This window comes from Bombina bombina, chromosome 11, assembly GCF_027579735.1.
Source record: "Bombina bombina isolate aBomBom1 chromosome 11, aBomBom1.pri, whole genome shotgun sequence".
NCBI classification, from domain to species: Eukaryota; Metazoa; Chordata; class Amphibia; order Anura; family Bombinatoridae; genus Bombina; species Bombina bombina.
Window position 1 is genome coordinate 168960336 of NC_069509.1, and position 19724 is coordinate 168980059.

General features: G+C 36.6%; 1 protein-coding gene across 1 annotated transcript in view; it reads right to left on the minus strand.

The window, feature by feature from the left end:
• The window catches only part of LOC128641732 (zona pellucida sperm-binding protein 2-like), a 61523-nt gene extending 50989 nt beyond the window's left edge, over nucleotides 1-10534 (minus strand). Inside the window, exons 1-3 of the mRNA XM_053694257.1 lie at nucleotides 10000-10534; nucleotides 2016-2055; nucleotides 1859-1932 (exon numbers count right to left, since the gene is read on the minus strand). Coding sequence (XP_053550232.1) covers nucleotides 1859-1932; nucleotides 2016-2055; nucleotides 10000-10534 — 649 coding nt within the window. The remainder of the gene's footprint in view (nucleotides 1-1858; nucleotides 1933-2015; nucleotides 2056-9999) is intronic.
• Nucleotides 10535-19724: the final 9190 nt, after the last annotated feature.

Here is a 19724-nt window from a genome sequence, read left to right on the forward strand (position 1 = left end):
TCTAGATACTGCACTGATCTAGACTTGCATATCTACATACCCTCTAATTACCAGACATATTCTAAACCAGAACATAAGAGCATAGAAGTGCAACTTTGTATTTAACACCTTTGCAAGGGTTAAAGGAACAGTCAACTGCTGAAAACAACTTAAACAGAAGCTTTGCTATTCGTCAGCCTGTACCTATAAAGGGTTAAAATAAAACATTTTCTGAATAGAGCTGAAGGCACAAAGAAGAATAACCAGCAGCATGGCGTGTAGTAACCTTTTTCTTGTAGTTGTGTCCAGCAGATAAATGTTTCTTCCAAACAGTGTGAGAATGAAATGTGTTATGTAAATAAAATCCTCTGTGACAAGCTCTAGTTAAAAGGGACAGTTTACTTCAATTTTCTCCCCTTTAATTTGTTCCCAATGATCCATTTTACCTGCTGGAGTGTATCAAATTGTTGACAAGTATTGCCTTTACCCTTATATTGGCATTTGAAATAGTTTTTGCCAGTGGTATCCCCACCTATTCTGAATGTTTCTGGCTTTAGGTCCAAGCTATAGATGTGTAAACAAAGCCAGCAGAAGAAATTACACTCCCAGTGGGGTATAGAAGAGATAAAGTAACACAATGATAATTTTCTATTCTCTCCAAATATTGGTCTTTGGTTTACAGACCGATAAAAGATGAAGCATGTATATGTACATAACTTGATAAAGTAATAAGATCTGATTATACCTACAAGCTCTGCCTATTTTATTGGATTGTGGCTTAAAAAAAACACAAAACCAGCTATTTCATATACACAAATAAACCTTAAAAAGCAAATTCTCATCTGCAGCTGGTAAAGTAATTAGAAACACATTAAGGGAAAAACAATTTTACAGTTTACTGTCCCTTTAAACATAAAATACTCTATTAAAGGCATGACCTGGTTTCCTATGAGTATATTATAGCTACAAGTGACACCCAGATATAAAAGCAAACTAGTCTTATTGGTGGCTCTAGCTAACTGTGGTTTTGAATTTCTCAAAAAGGTGTTAAACACATAGCTAAAAAATTTTTTTAAAAGCAGCATATTTATGTAGCTCTCAACATCCACCTAAGGAACTATAAGGTGTCACAGCTCCCAAGCAGGGTTATAGCTCAGAGGTTAACCCTTTTTACTGAGAAGAGAACAGGTTTCAATTTCTAACAAATGAAAGGTACATAAATTCCCTTGTAATTACATAATTGTGCCTGTTTTTCTACCAAAACTTAATGAGTTGGTGGGGGGGGGGGAGAAACTGACTGTATTATCTCCTTGTTTGCTGCAAAAGTTTTTTTCAAATAGCCAAACTCCACCCACATCTTGCCATATTTGTAGGCACATCTTACCCCTATTTTGTAAGTAAAAAATTATAAATAAAAAAATTGTGAAGTTTATCTAATCTCTGATGAGGCATTTAGGGGCAGCTGTGTCATAGGCTTAGGCTTTTGGAATCTGCACTTCCAATTCTCATAAATGGACAACTCAATTTTCAAATTACAGGAATTGGGGGTTTAATTTCCCTTTAAATCAAAACTGGTTACCCACCACTGATCTATGCAATAAAATATAGATTGGTAAGATACAAAGATTTTATAATAGACATATACTGAATATGACATGTTAAAGAGCTATACTGTTATGAATATAGTTAAATATAAGCACTTTCTTTTCCATTTCAAACCCCACTATCCAAAATTTGCATAGTAATGACATTCATATATGAATAGGGATATGCAGAGTGCATAATACTAATTTAACCAGTGAAAACAAGTTATGTTAGCAGCATTAGAAAGGTTTAATAAAATAAAAATAAATCACATGCCAGTCTCAAAGAGAGTTACCTGGAAAATCCAAGGACTGTGCGTGCACGGCAAATATATAAAACAAATATCCAAAATATACATTTAAGTAACACCTGAGGATAAAGAGAATAAAGACAATTTATGATATAAAAGGCATTGTATACACCAAGGAATAATATAAAGAAATTATACTTACTTAGTGACGTGATTAGTAACAATTATGGGCACATTTGTGCCTGCAGTGAAACACAACATTTATAGATAAAAAGTTAAAATATTAAGTGATTTAAATACATAAATATACCTACTTAGTCAAACCCTAAAATATATAATACCACAAAACAATATTGTGTGTGATGGATACACAATAGTTAGATATATGGATATGCAGCAGCCAGCATGGTCAATCTTATCACTTCTCATTGGTAATTCAATGTGATCCTCACATACCTAATTAATTACCCTAATTACCCCATGTTTTATTAAGCCTGTGTTAGCCCCTACCAAATGCAAAAAGTTGAAAAAAAAAGTAATTTTCATATCTGATGATGTCACAGAGAAGTGTCTTCAGAACGGAATTTACTATGATATAAATATTGATCTGTTTTTTTATTTATATATTTTAATAAAATATACATCATGGGAGATAACAATCCAATACGCAATATCAATCTTTCCTCTGTTAATTAATATTTGAGTTTTACTTGAAGGTTATTTTTAAATAACATTTTTCTAAACTTTTGCTTAATAATTTATGAAAAGAGCATATGAATATTTTTATTAACAAATAATCCTCTTTGCTAATATTTTTTTATAAACTTTTTTTAACTCTTTTAGCAAAGTTTCTTTGTTAAAATTGAAGTACATTGCAACAAAGGTGCCGTCAGATATTAAAAAGATTATACTGATTTATTGTACTTTTGATAAATATAATCTATTTTGCATTTTCAAATGATCTGATTTAGAATATATAGTAATTCCTGTATATAGATTTAACTGATCAACAGTGTGCGCTGGAGAACAGTCTTCAAATAGTGTGTCACAATGTGTCATCCTGTAACTTGACAGCTCTGCAAATAAATAATACAAATAAAAAAATGTAAAAAAAACAATGCACTATCAATTGAATATGGGGAAAGGTTGGTAAATGTGTATTATTTAGTAGAAATTAAATTATGTACTAAATCAAAAAATATATAGTTTTAAATATTTGTTAAACTTTAATCATTATAGCATTATAACACCCCAGCTTCAATAAATCACTCATTTATATTTAGACACTGATATTCTACAAGATCAAAAACTACACATGCAAACTATAGAATATTTACAGAATAATACTTAATTTGTTGTGGGATATTTGCTTTATTAATTCTACATACATCATTTAAATTCCTCTTTAGCCTGTGATTTAATTGACCATCTGTGTACAAAATAAATGTTTTAAAATTATATAAAATGTAAACACGTTGGCAAAGTTTGCATTATTTTGCAATCCAGGGACATACACTTACGCTTTTTAAAGTCTTAAATATTATCTTTTAATGTGGCCAGTTAGGTATATAATAAATAAGCTATTACGGTGATCAAACAATCACTATGTAGAATGTAGTAAGATTAGTCTTGTGAAGTTTGAGTTTCAATATACAATTTAGTCAGGATTTAGAAAAAACACAATTTGAAGAGTTAAAACACAGAAAATGATGGCAAGACTAATAATGAAATTATATTGCAAGGTTTAATTTTTACTACACTTAACTAAAAATGTTATATTGCAATGTCAGTGTTTCCTCTTCCTTTAAATATTTTTAGGAGTTTTATGCAGTAAAGGGTTTTGTTTGAACATATTTACAAATAATACACTTATGTTGACTCTAATTGTGTCTAAGCTGATACAGTATGATATCACATACAATCTAGATCAGGTTACATTTAGCCACCAATCAGCAAGCGCTACCCAGGGTGCTGAACCAAAAATGGTCCGGCTCCTAAGCTTACTTTCCTGCTTTTCCAAATAAAGATACCAAGAGAATAAAGAAAATTTGATAATAGGAGAAAATTAGAAAGTTACTTAAAATTGCTGCTCTATCTGAATTTATGAAAAAAAAATGAGTTTCATATCCCTTTAAACATAGTAAATATGACAGCCAATCTTATCAATGTCAAAGGGACATTAAGCACATACTTAAGTTGTTCCCCATGAATGTTATTTTTTAATTTACTTTTATTTAGTCAGATGTACATTAATCATTTATTTTGTTTTTTATTTGTTATCCTCCCAAGTATAAAAAGAGATCTGGAGTCCATACTGCAATTATTCTGAGATTGTCTATTGTCTGTGTATAGGATAATGCTAAAGTAAGTCTCACCCCCTCCTCAAAGGAACAAGAGACCCAGGGTACATACTGCAGTATCCTGAGATTGTCTGTGTGTATAGCAATGCTGCACTAAGGCTCACCCCCTCCCCAAAGGAACAAGAGACCAGGTGCATGATTACATATGCAGCGCAAGCTTCAGCATAACTGCTGAAACCCGCGTCACCCGTAATTTCTCCTTACACATCAGGGAATCACATATACTGCACCACCAGATTAAATACTGGCGTAAGTAGGCCAAACCTGCGAGGTACAGAAATGTGCGCAAATACACATATCTGGCTTTGCAAATAACTTATGCCAGTATTTAGTAAGCGTAAGTTGTTAAAAAAGAGTTGTTTTATGCAAATTAGTATATCACACGTAAAATCGAAAATGAAAGTAAGCGTCACGTAAATACGCCATTCAAAATCACTATATAAACCCATGTGCAACCTCCATTTTCTTCTGTGTGTTTGGATTGTTCTTTGAGCTACAACACACAGCCCAGGAGCGGAGGATTTAGTGAGTGTAGAGAGAGAGAGGTGCAATCATAATAATTAGTTAGGTCACATTGGTGGATTGAGGAGTACTTGGACACACACATATTTTCACTAATTGCACACATTTGCATACACATACACATACACCACACTTTTATTTTCTAACACATCACAGATTTTGTTTTGTTATTTACAGTGTGATAGGCTGAGTGCTTGGTTGTGATTTTGTGTGAGTGACAGGGAGTATGTGTGGTGTGAGTAGTGTTAGGATGGCAAGGAGAGGTAGGAAGGAAGGGAGAGGAGTGTCAGGGAGAGGAGGATAGGAGAGGACAGGAGGAGCAGTGGGCCCCCCGACAGGGAGTAAATTGAGTGGGGAGAGGGGAAGCCAGAAGGGATGATGGAAGGAGATAATCCCAAGAGCCACAGAGACCAATCACATCAAGGAGAGGGACAGAGAGTGCACATGGGGAGCTCAGGGAGGAAGCCAAGTGGCCACGGATGAGGAAGAGAGGATGAGATGTCCCAACTTCTCCTTTGATGAAAATTGTGCCCTAGTCAAGGCCATCATGGATAATTATGGTGACCTATTCAGCACGGAGATGGTTAAAGGCAGGCCAAAAAGAAGAAAGAGTGCATGGCTGGTGATAGAGGATGCTGTGAACAGTGTGTCCCAGCAGAGGAGGACTGTTGAGGGCCTAAAAAAATGGTGTAATGACTGCAAGAGGCACGTCAAGGAAAAGATGGGGCAGGAAGCAGTCCACAAATTGAGTACAACGCATGGCAGGAGATGATCAGCAGATCCCTGAGTACCACAGCAGTCCATGGACTTCCAGGGGCTCGTGACTCAGGGGTTCCAACAGCAGCACATCATGGTGGTGAGTAACATCCCATACACTTGTATTAAATGTAATTGCAAAACACTTCAATCACTCATGGACATGATGAGGAGCATGGGAGTTGGAGTTCTAACCATAACATATACAATTTGACTGTACATTACTACTACATAACACAATGCCATTCCTGATGTGATCTTGAATATTGAAATACTAACATGTCTCAGAGTAACACAAGCCACACGTCACATGTAGAGTAAGCTTTAAATGAACACTATAGCCATCACAATACATTTAGCTTGTACACATAACTATTGTAGGAAACACATCCCTGTGTAATGATTCTATTTAAATCACTCATAGACCAACTCACAATGTGCACATGCATGTAATAGAGTTTCACATGTGAATCAGTATAGGCCCTAGCATGTATCATTGTAAATTGTATGCCCACATGTACATATATCTGACTATACTAATCCCTCTCATACTTTAACTCCTCCACAGAACCACCTGTGTCAAGGACATGAACAGCACCCTATGTTCAACCGTCAGGGCCTTTCTCCATGCCACCACCACAATTCTACATTATTATCCTGAGATTGTCTGTGTATATGGCAATGGTACAGTGAGTCTCACATCACTTTATCCCAGAGAGACAAGAGACCAGGAGTGGGTACTATACTTATCCTGACATTGTGTATAGGGCAAAGCTACAGTGAGTATCACATCACATCTTACCAGAGGGACAGGGGACCAGGACTGCATACTCTAGTTATCCTTAGATTTTTTGGGGGGTTTTAAAGGGAAGGCTACAATGAGTATCACATTACCTCTTACCAGAGGGATAGGAGACCAGGAGTGCATACTGCAGTTATCCCTGATATTATCTGTATATAGGGTAGTGCTAAAGTGAATCTTACAGATGACCTTTACCCCGGTACAGGAGTCCCGAAGTGCATACTGTAGTTATACTGAGATTTTCTGTGTATAGGGCAAGGCTACATTGAGTATCACATCATCTTTCTCCAGAGGGACAGGAGACCAGGAGTGTATACTGCAGTTACCCTGACCTTGTCTGTGTATAGGGTGATTCTACAGTGAATGTCACATGTCACCTCCCCCCAAAGGGACAAGAGAACATAAGTTTATACTGCAGTATCCTGAAACTGTCTGCGTGTAAGGCAATGCTACAATGACCCCCACCCAGGGGGACAGACCAGGACTACATACTGCAGTTATCCTGAGATTGTCTGTGTATTGGGCAATACTACATTAAGTCTCACATCTGACCTCCACCCCAGAGGGACTAGAGACCAGACATACTGTAGATTTCTTGAGATTGTCTGTGTACAGGATAATGCTGCAGTGAGTATCACATGTAACCCCCCCCCCCCCCCAGAGACAAGGAGTGCTTACTGTAGTTATCCTGAGATTGCCTGTGTATATAGGACAAGGCTACAATGAGTATCATGCAGGGGCATATTATGGCCTAGGCCAACAAGGCCGGCAGATTTGGGGGGGCAGCACTTTTCAACATAAACTACATTAGAGCTTGACAACCTGGGCACTACCGGCGCCTTATAATGAGACCAAGATGCCCTGGTTTAGACGCAAAAGACACGTGCCTTAAAATGAGACCAAGATGACCTAGTTTGGACCCAAAAGACACCCATGGGTGCCCACCTCTTACCTATGCCAGCCGCTGCTTTCTGCAGAAAATTCCCAGCTGCAGCTTTTTGCAGGAAGTTCCCGCCCACTTGGCCTTGAAAGGATTCAGCTTCAAATTTTAGGGGCAGCTGAATCCTATTATAGGCAGGGAACTGCAAGAATACTGCATGGTACTGCCACACAGCCCCCCTTATGCTGTTCTCCTGCAGCCAGTGCCAAGAATGAGGTACCTGGAGGCATCTGCAATAGTGGTGCACAGCCGACAGACTATTGAGTTCCCAGCCTCTACTAAACCTACGCCTCTTACCCACATCCTCCCGCAGGAGCCCCAGGCGGACCAGTCCCCATCCTTCCGGGAAAAATGAGCAGCAAGTGCTTCTTCAAGTTGATGCCCTTTGTATGCTGGGTGGCTGCTTTAATTGCCCGTCACAGTGGCCGGGTCCTACAGCTGCAGATGGAGACTAAGGACCCGGTAGCTTCCTGCTCAATAACCTCAGACACCATCCATATGCAGCTGCCGCTAATGCTAGCTTAGAACCCGGAGCTGTTTGTGCTACAGGTAGGTGTAATGGCAGGGTTCATTCTCGCTTTATGGGGTTTCTTGCAATAAATAATAAACAATGACCCTTAAGAAACCTACATATTTTTTATAATCGTTCTTTCTTATCTTTTTTTTTTTAATCCCATTTATTACTTCATTTTCCTGTTATTCTACTTCTTTTACCTTAACAGAAGTAATTACAGGGCTGAATAAAAAAACAAAACAAAAGGGGAAAATATTTATTTAGACGTGCATTTCATGAGCCAATTTACTTAGAGCTATTTGCTTTTAACATCAGGTCATCAGGTCCACCATGTCAACTACTAGAAAAGAAAAAATACAAGGTGGATATATAAACTAGAAGAGTTTGACATTGTACACCCAAGGTAATATGCTATGTTTAAATACAAAATTAGCCCTCAATGAAGTGGTCTGTGGGGCACACATCTTTAACCAAAAAAAAGAGCTAGCCTGGATTGGCCAGGCTGACATATCACAGTATTCAGAATCTATTGCATTACCCTTCCGGGTTCCTTTTCGGCACAAAGATAGGATGGACGTAACCTGCAGTTTAGACCTAACCAAACCCAATTGTCTCATCTGTATAACCTTGTCTCAATGTCTTTCTTTGAATACCCTGTACTGTATTATTATTTTTCTCCAAATAAAGCTCTTTCTTTAAAAAACAAATTAAAAAAAAAATAAAATATATATATATATATATATATATATATATATATACTGTGTGTGTGTATATATATATATATATATATATATATATATATATATATATATATATATATATATATATATATATATATATATATATATATATATATATATATATATGAAATGTGTCTGTATAGACAGGTAATCACTGAGGTAACTGATTACCATTCAAGAAAAAATGGACCTAGTTTATATTGTAACCCCCAAAAGCCTGTATGGGCCCTTATTTCACATTTGGCTACCCTTGATGACACTTTAGTAGTAACATTTTTTTTTTTTTTATTGAGGACAAACCAAAAAACATACATCATGTTTGAAATAAATGATGTACACAATATTCAAATTATGTCTGAAAAAGATTGTGTAAGAAAGATTGTAGTCCTCATATTCCCCCCTACCCCCTTATTACAGCAAGTTAGGTCACTCATGGACCAAATTAAGATGAGCTTGTTAGAGTCCAAGGGGTTAATATTGTACTATAAGTGAAGCTGAAAAAGAAAAGAAAACTGCATCTAGTTGAAGGTTATAGCTGAAGTGACACAAACATATACATTTTAGATGCTGATGCCAAAACTGAACATAGAAGAACACACAAACAACTTATAAGTATACAGTTAACCAGGGTACTATAACTTAACTTCTTATAAGTCTCAATGTCCTGAAGGGAAAATCTAATGACCATCCGTGAGGCCGTATGGAATAGTTATGTTCTATAATGAATGATATAGAGAATCACTTCATATTCATATTGGCTACCATATAAGTTTACTCTAGGCATAGGTTATTATATTACATATTGAGATTGTGTCGTGCATGGAATGGTTGTGATACTATAGAGGTAAAGCGCTCTTTATGTTATATGTAGTATTATTTTTAAACTGTTCTCTCTGCAGCCAGAAAGGACATCAACCATTTGATGGTTCTAATGGCCCATTTTCTAAAAGTACAATCGGGGGCCCCCCACTAACCCCCAGATGAAGCATAGGTATATAGAGGGCAATATAGAGCATATTAGTATGTGTGCTGTGGATGATAACTAAAATACCTCTCCAGTACTTTTAGGTTCATTTGTATATATATTTTAGATTTATACCGCAGAGTGAATAGGTGCATAAATTGTTAAGTTTGCAATAAGGAATATTTAAAACTGTAGAACTAAATAGCCTATTAATTAACATTTTTATAGTAAACCCTTAAACTTTTAAAGTCAGATCCTCAAAGGGCCGGTAAACCTAGAAAATAATGTTATATAATTCTGCATATACATGTAAAATATGACTACATTACACATGGAAATTAAGCACATAAAGTATGTCCATGCATAACATTTTACATAGATCAGTGTGCAGCATTTTTGTTAGTGTGTTGTAGGGATCTACGTCCCAGACTTTTGTCTGTTTACAGAGGCCCGGATGGGGATCGTCCTGTAAATTGTGGTAGGACAGACCTGGCAGGGTTGAGATCTTTAGGGGTATATAGGCAGTTAGCTCTTTGAGTATGTTTAAATCGTTCATAGATGTGCGTATGATCGATTGTATAGCGTTACCCTTTGCTCCATTGTTATGGGTGTAAACAGATCCAGAACGAGTATCGCTGGTTTTTGCTGTTATCTCGGAGTCCTCCCCAAGCTCCCTTAAGAATATAGGAGTCAGCACAGCCCGTCCGGATTGCAAAGGCCACCGTGTACCTTCAGCTTGAGTCGCGGATGATGAGCAACAGATACATTCAGAATCCCATGGAGAGCAAGCGTGCCTCTCTAAAGAACAAAGAAGGTAGGTTGAAGGGGAGCGGGTACTCTCCGTGTCTTTCGTTGTAGGATGCGACCCTTGGATTGCATGCGTTGGGATCTCCTGAGGTATATACTTCTGTTGACTGTTAGACATTGTAATAGCCCGCATGGTCATCGAGTCCTCTGTCCTAAAGCTTGTGTCAGAGGTTCTGGTAGTAGCTGGCTGCATTATAGGTGTATCAAAGCGTCCCGATAGAAAATCGAATGGTGCTCTTTCAAGTAAGTTTAATAACCGTTTTTCCAGGCAGAGGTTGATACGAGACATAGGATCTGGTTTCCACTCTGTAGCCATTATTAGCGCAACGTGGTATGCGTAATGTAGGTGTTCCCTGTTCTTTTCTATTGCTCTTTGGAGATGTTAGGTAGAATATACAGGGTTAATTGCAAAAATTCTCTATACTTAGCTTCGGCAAGGAACTCGGGTTACCGAGGGGGGGTAGCGCTGCCTTTTATGAGCTGCCACCCTAGGCCTCAGTTGTCCTGTACCTCACTCCGACTTCAAGAACACAGCCAATTTCTTAAATATTGCCAAGCTACTAGGTAGCACAATTATAAGAGTTGTTGATAACTGAAATTTGCTGTTGGATGGCTCTGATGTCGTCGGTTTATCAGAATTTCAGTCAGAGCTCCGGGATTGTGCGACCATTCAAGATCGTAGTTAGTAAATGCCCTCTTTTTTAGTTTTTTTTTATTTGTCACAGCTATCTCCCATGCCATGAAATATAAATGTAATAATGGTATATTCTGAGTCTGTTGGGCCTGCTGAAAAAAATATATATAATTTGTGTGTCACTCACTGAAATTTGACTTACAATAGTGTTTAAAGGTAAGTAGCTAGAAAAAAAACTCAAAATTGGCTTAGCACAGGAGTGTGAAAAAAAAGCTAAGCCGCGGAATGGTTCTAAGAACCATAACAATTGTATTCTTCATAAGTTTCTTTACTTAAAGCAGCAATATAGCAGATAAAACACAAGTATGTATTTAGAAGTGCTCAAAGGCTAAAGGTGTAAAAGGTATTGCTATATTGCTCTATATGGAAACTATAAACAACCCAAGATATAGAGAAAGTTAATATTTATTTTACCTGATGTGTGAAATATATATATATACTGTACTATACAAACTATGTATTGAGAAATTGTAGCAATAAACAGTAAAAAAAAATAATAAAAAAGACAAAAAGTAAAAAATATATATATATATTGCCATCACTAAATGTCAATGAAACTGAGTATACAAAGTTGCCGAATATTTAGTGTCCCAGGCAATTGTATAAATCCAGACCACGGAATATACAATGTTGCTGAATATTTTTTGTCCCAGGCAATTGTATTAATCCAGACCACGAATCAGTGAGTATATATGAGCAATATTGCCAATACCACCTTTTCACCTGTTTGGTGTAACATTGCCAATACCGCCTTTAATATTAATTAAAGAACCGTGACCAATGGAAAAGTTTGCCTACATTTAAAAGGAAGTACTGGACTGCAATTTCTTCATCTTGAAAAAGCCCTCACGTAGGGAGAAACGCATTGATGTTTTGCTATATGCAGCCAGAATAGTTTTCACTATTTGCATTTTCTGCTAAAGTACTCTCTGTTAAAAACAGAGGCTTTATTAGGACTTTGTCCAAGACTTTCATCCAGGTCGGAATACCGTAAAATCAGGTATAACACCCCCCAAAACCAGTGACAACGCTCGCAAAGTCTGCACTGTTTGGTGCCAAAGACAAGTTCAAGTTCTGCTGAAATATCTTTATAGACACCTTCAAGGATCCTCTAGTATCCAGCATGCTATTGCACTAAGAGCGGATACCTTTTTAATACTGAGAGCGGATACGCGGACCAGCTGAAGTGTTTGAATGTAACACTATCTAATTGGACCGGAGCAGCTTACAAGATCCGACACACGTGACCTAACGGCGAAAGGCACAGTACATACGGAGTTTAAGCAGCTAGTAAGTTTTGTTTGTGTGATCCTGTGCTTACTATCACTCTGTCATCCAGGTACTGTGTAATATTATTATTTACTTAAGGACTGCTCATATATACTCACTGATTTGTGGTCTGGATTTATACAATTGCCTGGGACAAAAAATATTCGACAACTTTGTACACTCTGTTTCAATTACTTTTTAGTGGTGGCAATATATATATATTTTCTAATTTTGGTCTTTTTTATTATATGTTTATAATCGGAGATGTCCGATTTTTTTAATGTTTATTGCTACAATTTCTCAATATACATAGTGCTGCTATTGGATATAATCTCTGAATTCAGCAAATTTTCGGGCTATAAAATTAATCTTAAAAAAAATCGGAAATTCTTTGGATAGTGAAAAAAAAGACAGCTTAATGTTGAACCCTTTTATGCAAGCCGATAGGAAAATTAATTGATCCGCAACTTAAAACGATTAAAAAATTAAGGATATAATATAACCTAGACAAAAATCCCTTTTTTGCCTATCTTCGGGTTCAGCATTTTATATCGAGCCGTAGACTGTCAGACTGAATCCCTTGGTCCCTGGGGGACCTTGACGTCATTATTAATCGCTTTAGCTCTGGGCAGCATTCTATATCTATGATATACAGTATAACCTTTTAATATCCCAAGATGCAGAAGATAAAATGGCAGATCTCTTCTACCAATGGCGCATAGATATTCCTGATCTTAAAATGTAATGCTTTAATAAGAGTTTCTATACTGTAACTAAGTATACTAAGGCAATCGCTACTAGAGAAGCCCTTATAAGAATATTAAATAGATCATATATTACCCCCCAAAAATGGCCAAATGGTATCCTCAGGGCAATAATCTATGCTCCAGATGCAGTAAACCAGCATCAGACCTACGTCACGCTTTTTTTCTGTGCGCTAAAATTAAAAAATTCTGGATGCAAATTACATTATGGTTAAACAGAAATTTTCAGAACATTTAATTAACTTGGCAATTCTAGTTGCAAGACAAATGATCCTGAAAAGGACAAAAAAGCACCAACTATATCAGCCTTTTTTAAAAATGTTATTTCAATTAGCGGTTGAACAACAAGACCCAGCTATATACTCAGATAATAATTTAAAAGCATTTTTAACAAAGTGGGAGAAAGTTATATTATCACTCTCTATTGAGACCCAAATACAAATATTAGATCTTTTCTGTGCCTCCCCTCTCTTCCACCAACTATTGCAGCTGGATTATTACCCCCCGCATTAGCAACAAATTCTTGTATAACCAACTATTAAATTTTTTTTTTTCTTCTTTCCCCTTGTTTTTTGTGTCGATTGCTTGTCTTCCATGTGGATGTGCTGCATTTGCTAGATTTTTTTTTTTAAATGCCTAGTTCTTTTGACTAGGATATAATAGGTTTGATTACAAACATAGTAACATAGTAGATGAGGTTGAAAAAAGACCAAAGTCCATCGAGTTCAACCTATACAAATCTAAAATATATACAAAAAACTCCAGTTAATCTTAAATAATCCCACTAAAAGGTGACCCATTTAATACTAGCAATCATATCCATGAATTTTGTTTATAGACAGAAATGTATCCAAATAATTTTTAAATGTATCTAGGGTATTGGCATTCACTACTTCCTTTGGTAATGAGTTCCACACTTTTATTGCTCTTACAGTGAAAAAACGTTTCCGTTGCAGGAGATTAAATCTCCTTTCCTCCAACCTTAAATTGTGACCTCCGGTCACAAACAATTTTCTTGGAATAAACAGAGCTTCTGCCATCTCTGTATATGGGCCTTGAATATATTTATATAAAGTAATCATGTCACCTCTTAAGCACCTTTTTTCTAAAGAAAACAGACCCAGTTTGGCTAGCCTCTCCTCATAGGTTAAATTCTCAAATCCCCTTATTAGCTTTGTGGCCATTCTCTGAACTTTTTCTAGTTCTGCAATATCTTTTTTTGCGATTGGTCCCCAGAACTGCACTCCATACTCAAGGTGAGGTCTTACCAAGGCTTTATATAGTGGCAGAATTATGCTTTCCTCCTTTGAGTCAATGCCTCTTTTAATACATGCTAGTATCTTATTAGCCTTTGACGCTGCTACCCTGCATTGTGCACCCATCTTTAGCTTGTTATCTATTACTACCCCCAAATCCCTTTCCTCCTGTGTTTGGCTAAGTCTTGTCCCATTTAAATAATACGTTGCCTGCTTATTTTTACTTCCAAAATGTAGAACCTTGCATTTTCCCGTATTAAATCTCATTTTCCATTTACCTGCCCATACTTCTAATTTTTGCAGGTCCCTTTGTAACGAAAGTTCATCCTGCTCTGACCTAATGACCTTACTTAATTTAGTATCATCTGCAAAAATAGAGATCTAGCTATTTAATCCTAGCTCCAAGTCATTTATAAAAATATTAAAAAGAATAGGACCCAGCACTGATCCCTGGGGTACTCCACTGATTACCTTTGTCCAATCTGAGTATGATCCATTTACTACTACTCATTGCTCCCTATCTTTTATCCAGTTATTTATCCACAAACTAACATTTTCAGCTATTCCCAGTCCCTTAATTTTGTGCATTAAACTCTCATGTGGCACTGTATCAAATGCCTTTGCAAAATCTAAGTATATCACATCAACTGATTCCCCTTTATCTATATTTTTACTTACTTCCTCATAGAATCTAATTAGATTAGTTTGATATGATCTATTTCTCATAAAACCATGCTGATTAGAACTCATAATCTTGTTTACACAAATATGCTCATCAATATAATCCTTTATAATCCCTTCAAATATCTTCCCCACTATTGATGTCAGACTAACTGGTCTATAGCTTCCCGGATCATCCCTACTTCCCTTTTTGAAGAGTGGCACCACATCAGCTTTACGCCAATCCTTGGGTACCATGCCTGAGGATAATGAGTCTTGAAAAATTAAGAGTAGAGGTTTGTCTACAATATGTAAATAACTCCGAATGGTTCCTCTCATGCTTGAAAATTATTTGTTTATGTATCACATCTATTTATTTGAGAACATTTTCCAATTCCTGATTAACTACAATTGCTCTGGAAGAATTTGATTCATGGTAATTCTATATGGTGTATATTGTATGTTTTATGCCAAATTAATAACATAGACCTGTTTCTGCATCATTGCAATTTATTGTTAAGGACTGATGCTCTAACTGGTAGCTACAACCCTTTGAACACTAACTTATTTAACTTACACTCTAATAATAATAAACACACGGACACAGAGAGCTGGGTATAAGACCATATCATGGTCATGTTTATTTAACATTTAAACAAACCTGACTTCAACTGAAGTCATAACTAAACACTTAACTCGTGGCGGCATTCGAGGCCTAGTAAATTAGTAATAATAGCTCCATATGACTAGAGGTCGCAGCCAGGTGTTATGGAATTGCAAAGGGGGGCCGCAAAACGAGGCTCCACCCCATTCCGTCTATGAGGCGCAGACGTCCTAAAGGATCTTCAGCCAGCAGACCCGTGGGGTGGGGGCCCCCCAGGTCACGACCTGAGGACATCTCCCTTGCCCATTAGCCCGACTGTCACCCTTACAGACTATGCCTTCAGGTGTTTATGGCCACGACCTCCCGCCGTAGGAGATAAAAATTGGCTTTCTTGCTTCCACCTATAAGGCACTGATAGGAAAAAGCCTTGCAGCAATTACCACCAAGAAGCACCTAAATTACAGCCAAGGTCTTACATCGATTAGGCCAACTAACCCTATCCCCGCCTTTAGCCTACTAAACCAGCAATCAATAGGAAGTCATTTGCCTGAATGACGTTATTGAACTGTTAGCACTATAGCCAACGAGCGAGGGGGTTGGGAGGGAGGGAGGGAAACTTACTTCGTTGAAAATCCCTGGAAGAAGAGGCAGGATTCTTCTAGAACTACCCTTATAACTGGTAAGTCTAAGACCTCCCCTTACTTTGCAACATTGTTGCTAACACACTGCACCAGGGATTTTCACTACCTTGTAATGCACAGGCCGTTAACTCTGTTACAGGAGACCTTGCTACCTTACACTCCCCTTTGTATAGATGTTATGGTCTTTTCTGTATCTGGAATTGGATTGTAAATACATTTAAAAAAATACAACTCTTCAGTACCTATTCTGCCAAGAGAAGAGTAAGCACAACAGTATAAAAATAAATAAAAAGTAATGCAAAACAAACTTAGTGTTCCAATTTAAGTAAATATATCAAATGTTGTCCAGATTATGTCCAAAATGTAATGTCTCTAAATGATGTGACTCTCAAAATGGAAAGAGCATTTCACATTTGCCTCTGGGTCAATAACTGTACATAGTAATTACTACGATCAATGAATTGTGATAAACCTACAAGTATAATGCTGTTATAACACATAGCATTGTAATGCCAATCATGTATGTTGAGGGCACTCATTCTCCACATATGTATATAGGGATGTTCGTTACCGGAGGACTCATCCATGTATCTTGTTACATTGTACTCTAAACAGGTTGTATTTACACAAATCCCTCTGATGATTGAGATGGCTGAGAATATATCATCATTTCAACCGCATTGATTAGATAGGATAGCGTATATAAAGCAGCCCCAATGCTTACATAGATGCTATAGATGTGTATGAGATATATATCCAATTGTAGTTATATTTTTGGAATATGTGAACAAGTGTTCAGTCTAGCAAATCGTGATTTACAAACAAATAAAAAAAGACATACAAGAGTGTAACGACATGGGTAGAAGAAAAACAAATGTTTCTTCAAGGTGTTTATATATATATATATATATATATCACATTAATTTTATAGAGATTTAAGATAAAGCTTTGTTGAGGGGTATTGTGTAAACCCACAGAACATTGATTGCTAAGCTGCAGCTAAATGACGATTATCCTAACATTTGTGACGGTATAATCTAGATTTTATTAAAGAGACAGAGACGAGTATTTTGCAATAACTTTCCATTTACTGAACAGACAGCAATTAAAAGCATTGAAAATTTTGAATAAATAATACAGAAAAATTCAACCAATGATATCACAGTAACAGGTTATGCAACCAGATAACAGCCAATAATATCACAACCAAAGGTATAAGAGGTCACAGTCCAAACAGCTAATCCTCTTTGAACTTTGCTGCAAATAACAAAAAGAAAATAGGAACAAAAAAGAAACAAAACTCAGATACACAGGCAAATGGACAAAACAGAATAGTGATGAAAACAGAAAACTTGATTGACAGAAGTTGATTCCACAGCTGATGAGAAACTTCTTGAAGATATCTTGAATCTCTTCGTAATGTAGAAGAATTCTGAGAAATTGAATCAGACACCCAAGTTTGATTATTGTTGGAATCCGGGATTTGCAGAATTCTGGGCTGAAAAAGATAAAATGTAAATAATAATAACATAATATAAAATACACCCATAAGTAATTGGGAGGGAAAAACATGTATTAATATAATTAAATATATATATGAAAAAAGGGAGGGAAAATACTCGTCTCTGTCTCTTTAATATAATCTAGATTATACTGTCACAAATGTTAGGATAATCGTCATTTTATTACAAGGACAGAGACTCCTATTTTGCAAGTTTAAAGCAAAACAATTAAAATAAAAGGCTATGTTGAATTGAAGAAATTGGTTTAAAATAAAACTGACGGAATACCGAATCCGAGGACCAATCTGCTGCATTAAGGATCTCTTGTAGTGAAGCGGATTTGATAAAAGCCTTAGAAGCAGAAGCTCCTCTAACCGAATGAGCTGAAAATTTGTCTTCTATTCCTGCTAAAGACATGATCCACTTAACCCACCTACTTATGGTAGTAGTAGAAACTGATAAATGAGGAGAAACAAAAGAAATAAGTAGTTGAGAAGAGGAGGAAGATAACCTGAATGGTAGTAAGGTTCTGGATTCATACTCCTTTAGGCAAGAAACCACACATAATTTAGGGTAGTCAAAAAATTAAGGATAAAAGATAGAAGAGGATAAAGATTTTGTTCTTCTAGACAAAGAAAGAACAACACCTTGAGGAGTAAACATCCTAGAATTATAATCTATAGCTCTAACATCAGATACTCTTTTACATGAGAGTAAACATAATAAAGAAGCTAATTTACAAGTTAATTGCTTGAGAGAAAGATCTTTATTGAAAGGCCAATCATTAAAAAGATTAATTAATAAATCCACATCCCAAAAATAAGAATGTTTAGGAGCCGGAGGCTTCTTGACTCTTATAGCCTTAAGAAGTTTTTTGACTGAAGACAATTGTCCAATAGGAATATTAGATACAGTACAATGTCCAGCTGATATTGCCGATCGAGCAATATTAATAGAACTATATGCAAGACCTGTTTTAAAAAGAGAAGTTAAATAATTAATGACTTCATTTACAGGAGCTGAAAAGGGATCCAAATTTCTGCTACTGCACCAATCAGACCATCTGATCCATGCATATCTTATAGTTTCTTAGTACCTGGTGCCCAGGAATCTCTGAGTAGAGATTTAGCTTCTTCCGAAAGTCCTTCGAATGACCAGGAACCCCTGAAATCATCCAAGCAATCAGTTGAAGGGATCCTTGAACAACTAGGTTGTGAGGTTGTCCTGTCGGATCTAATAAAAGATCTTGTTGTAGAGGAAGAAGGAGAGAAGGAAGATATGACATCTCTAGAAGAGCCGGAAACCAGGATTGGGCCGACCACCAAGGAGTTATGAGGAGAATTGAAATAAGATTTCTCCTGACATAAGATATTGTCTGAGGAATCATTGAAAAGGGAGGAAACGCATAAGCTCCCTTCTCTGGCCAAGTCTGAAGAAAAGCATCCGTCGCTAGAGCAAAAGGATCTGGTCTCCAACTGTAATATGGAGTCAGTTGATGATTCAATCGAGAAGCAAAGAGATCTATTGAGAAAGGACCTCTGCGATAGAACAGAATTTGAAAAATGTTGGAATTCAGTTTCCAATCGCTGGAGTCCTGAAGATGACGAGAACCCCAATCTGCCATGATGTTGTTTTGGCCTGGAATATATTCTGCTTGAATAAAAATGTTGCGATCCAAACAAGAATGGATAAAATCTGAAGTTAGATCTGACAATATTTTTGATGTAGTACCTCCTAAACGGTTGAGGTACCTGACAGCAGAAATATTGTCCATCTTGAGTAAGACAGAAATAGGACTATCTGAATGAATGAAACTCTTCACAGCAAAAGAACCTGCTAAAAGTTCTAAACAGTTTATATGAAGATTCTTTTCTTCTGAAGTCCATTTTCCACCAGTGATGGAAGAACCCAATCCGGCTCCCCATCCTGAATTGCTGGCATCTGACTCCAAAATTATTTCGGGAGAACAACCAAAAATTGCTCTCCCATTCCAAGCCTCTAAATTGGCTAACCACCATAATAACTCCAATCTTGCTTCTTCTGACAAGGAGATCTTGTGAAAATAAGAGAAACCTTGTCGGAGATAAAAAATCTTCAATCTTTGAAGAGCCCTGTA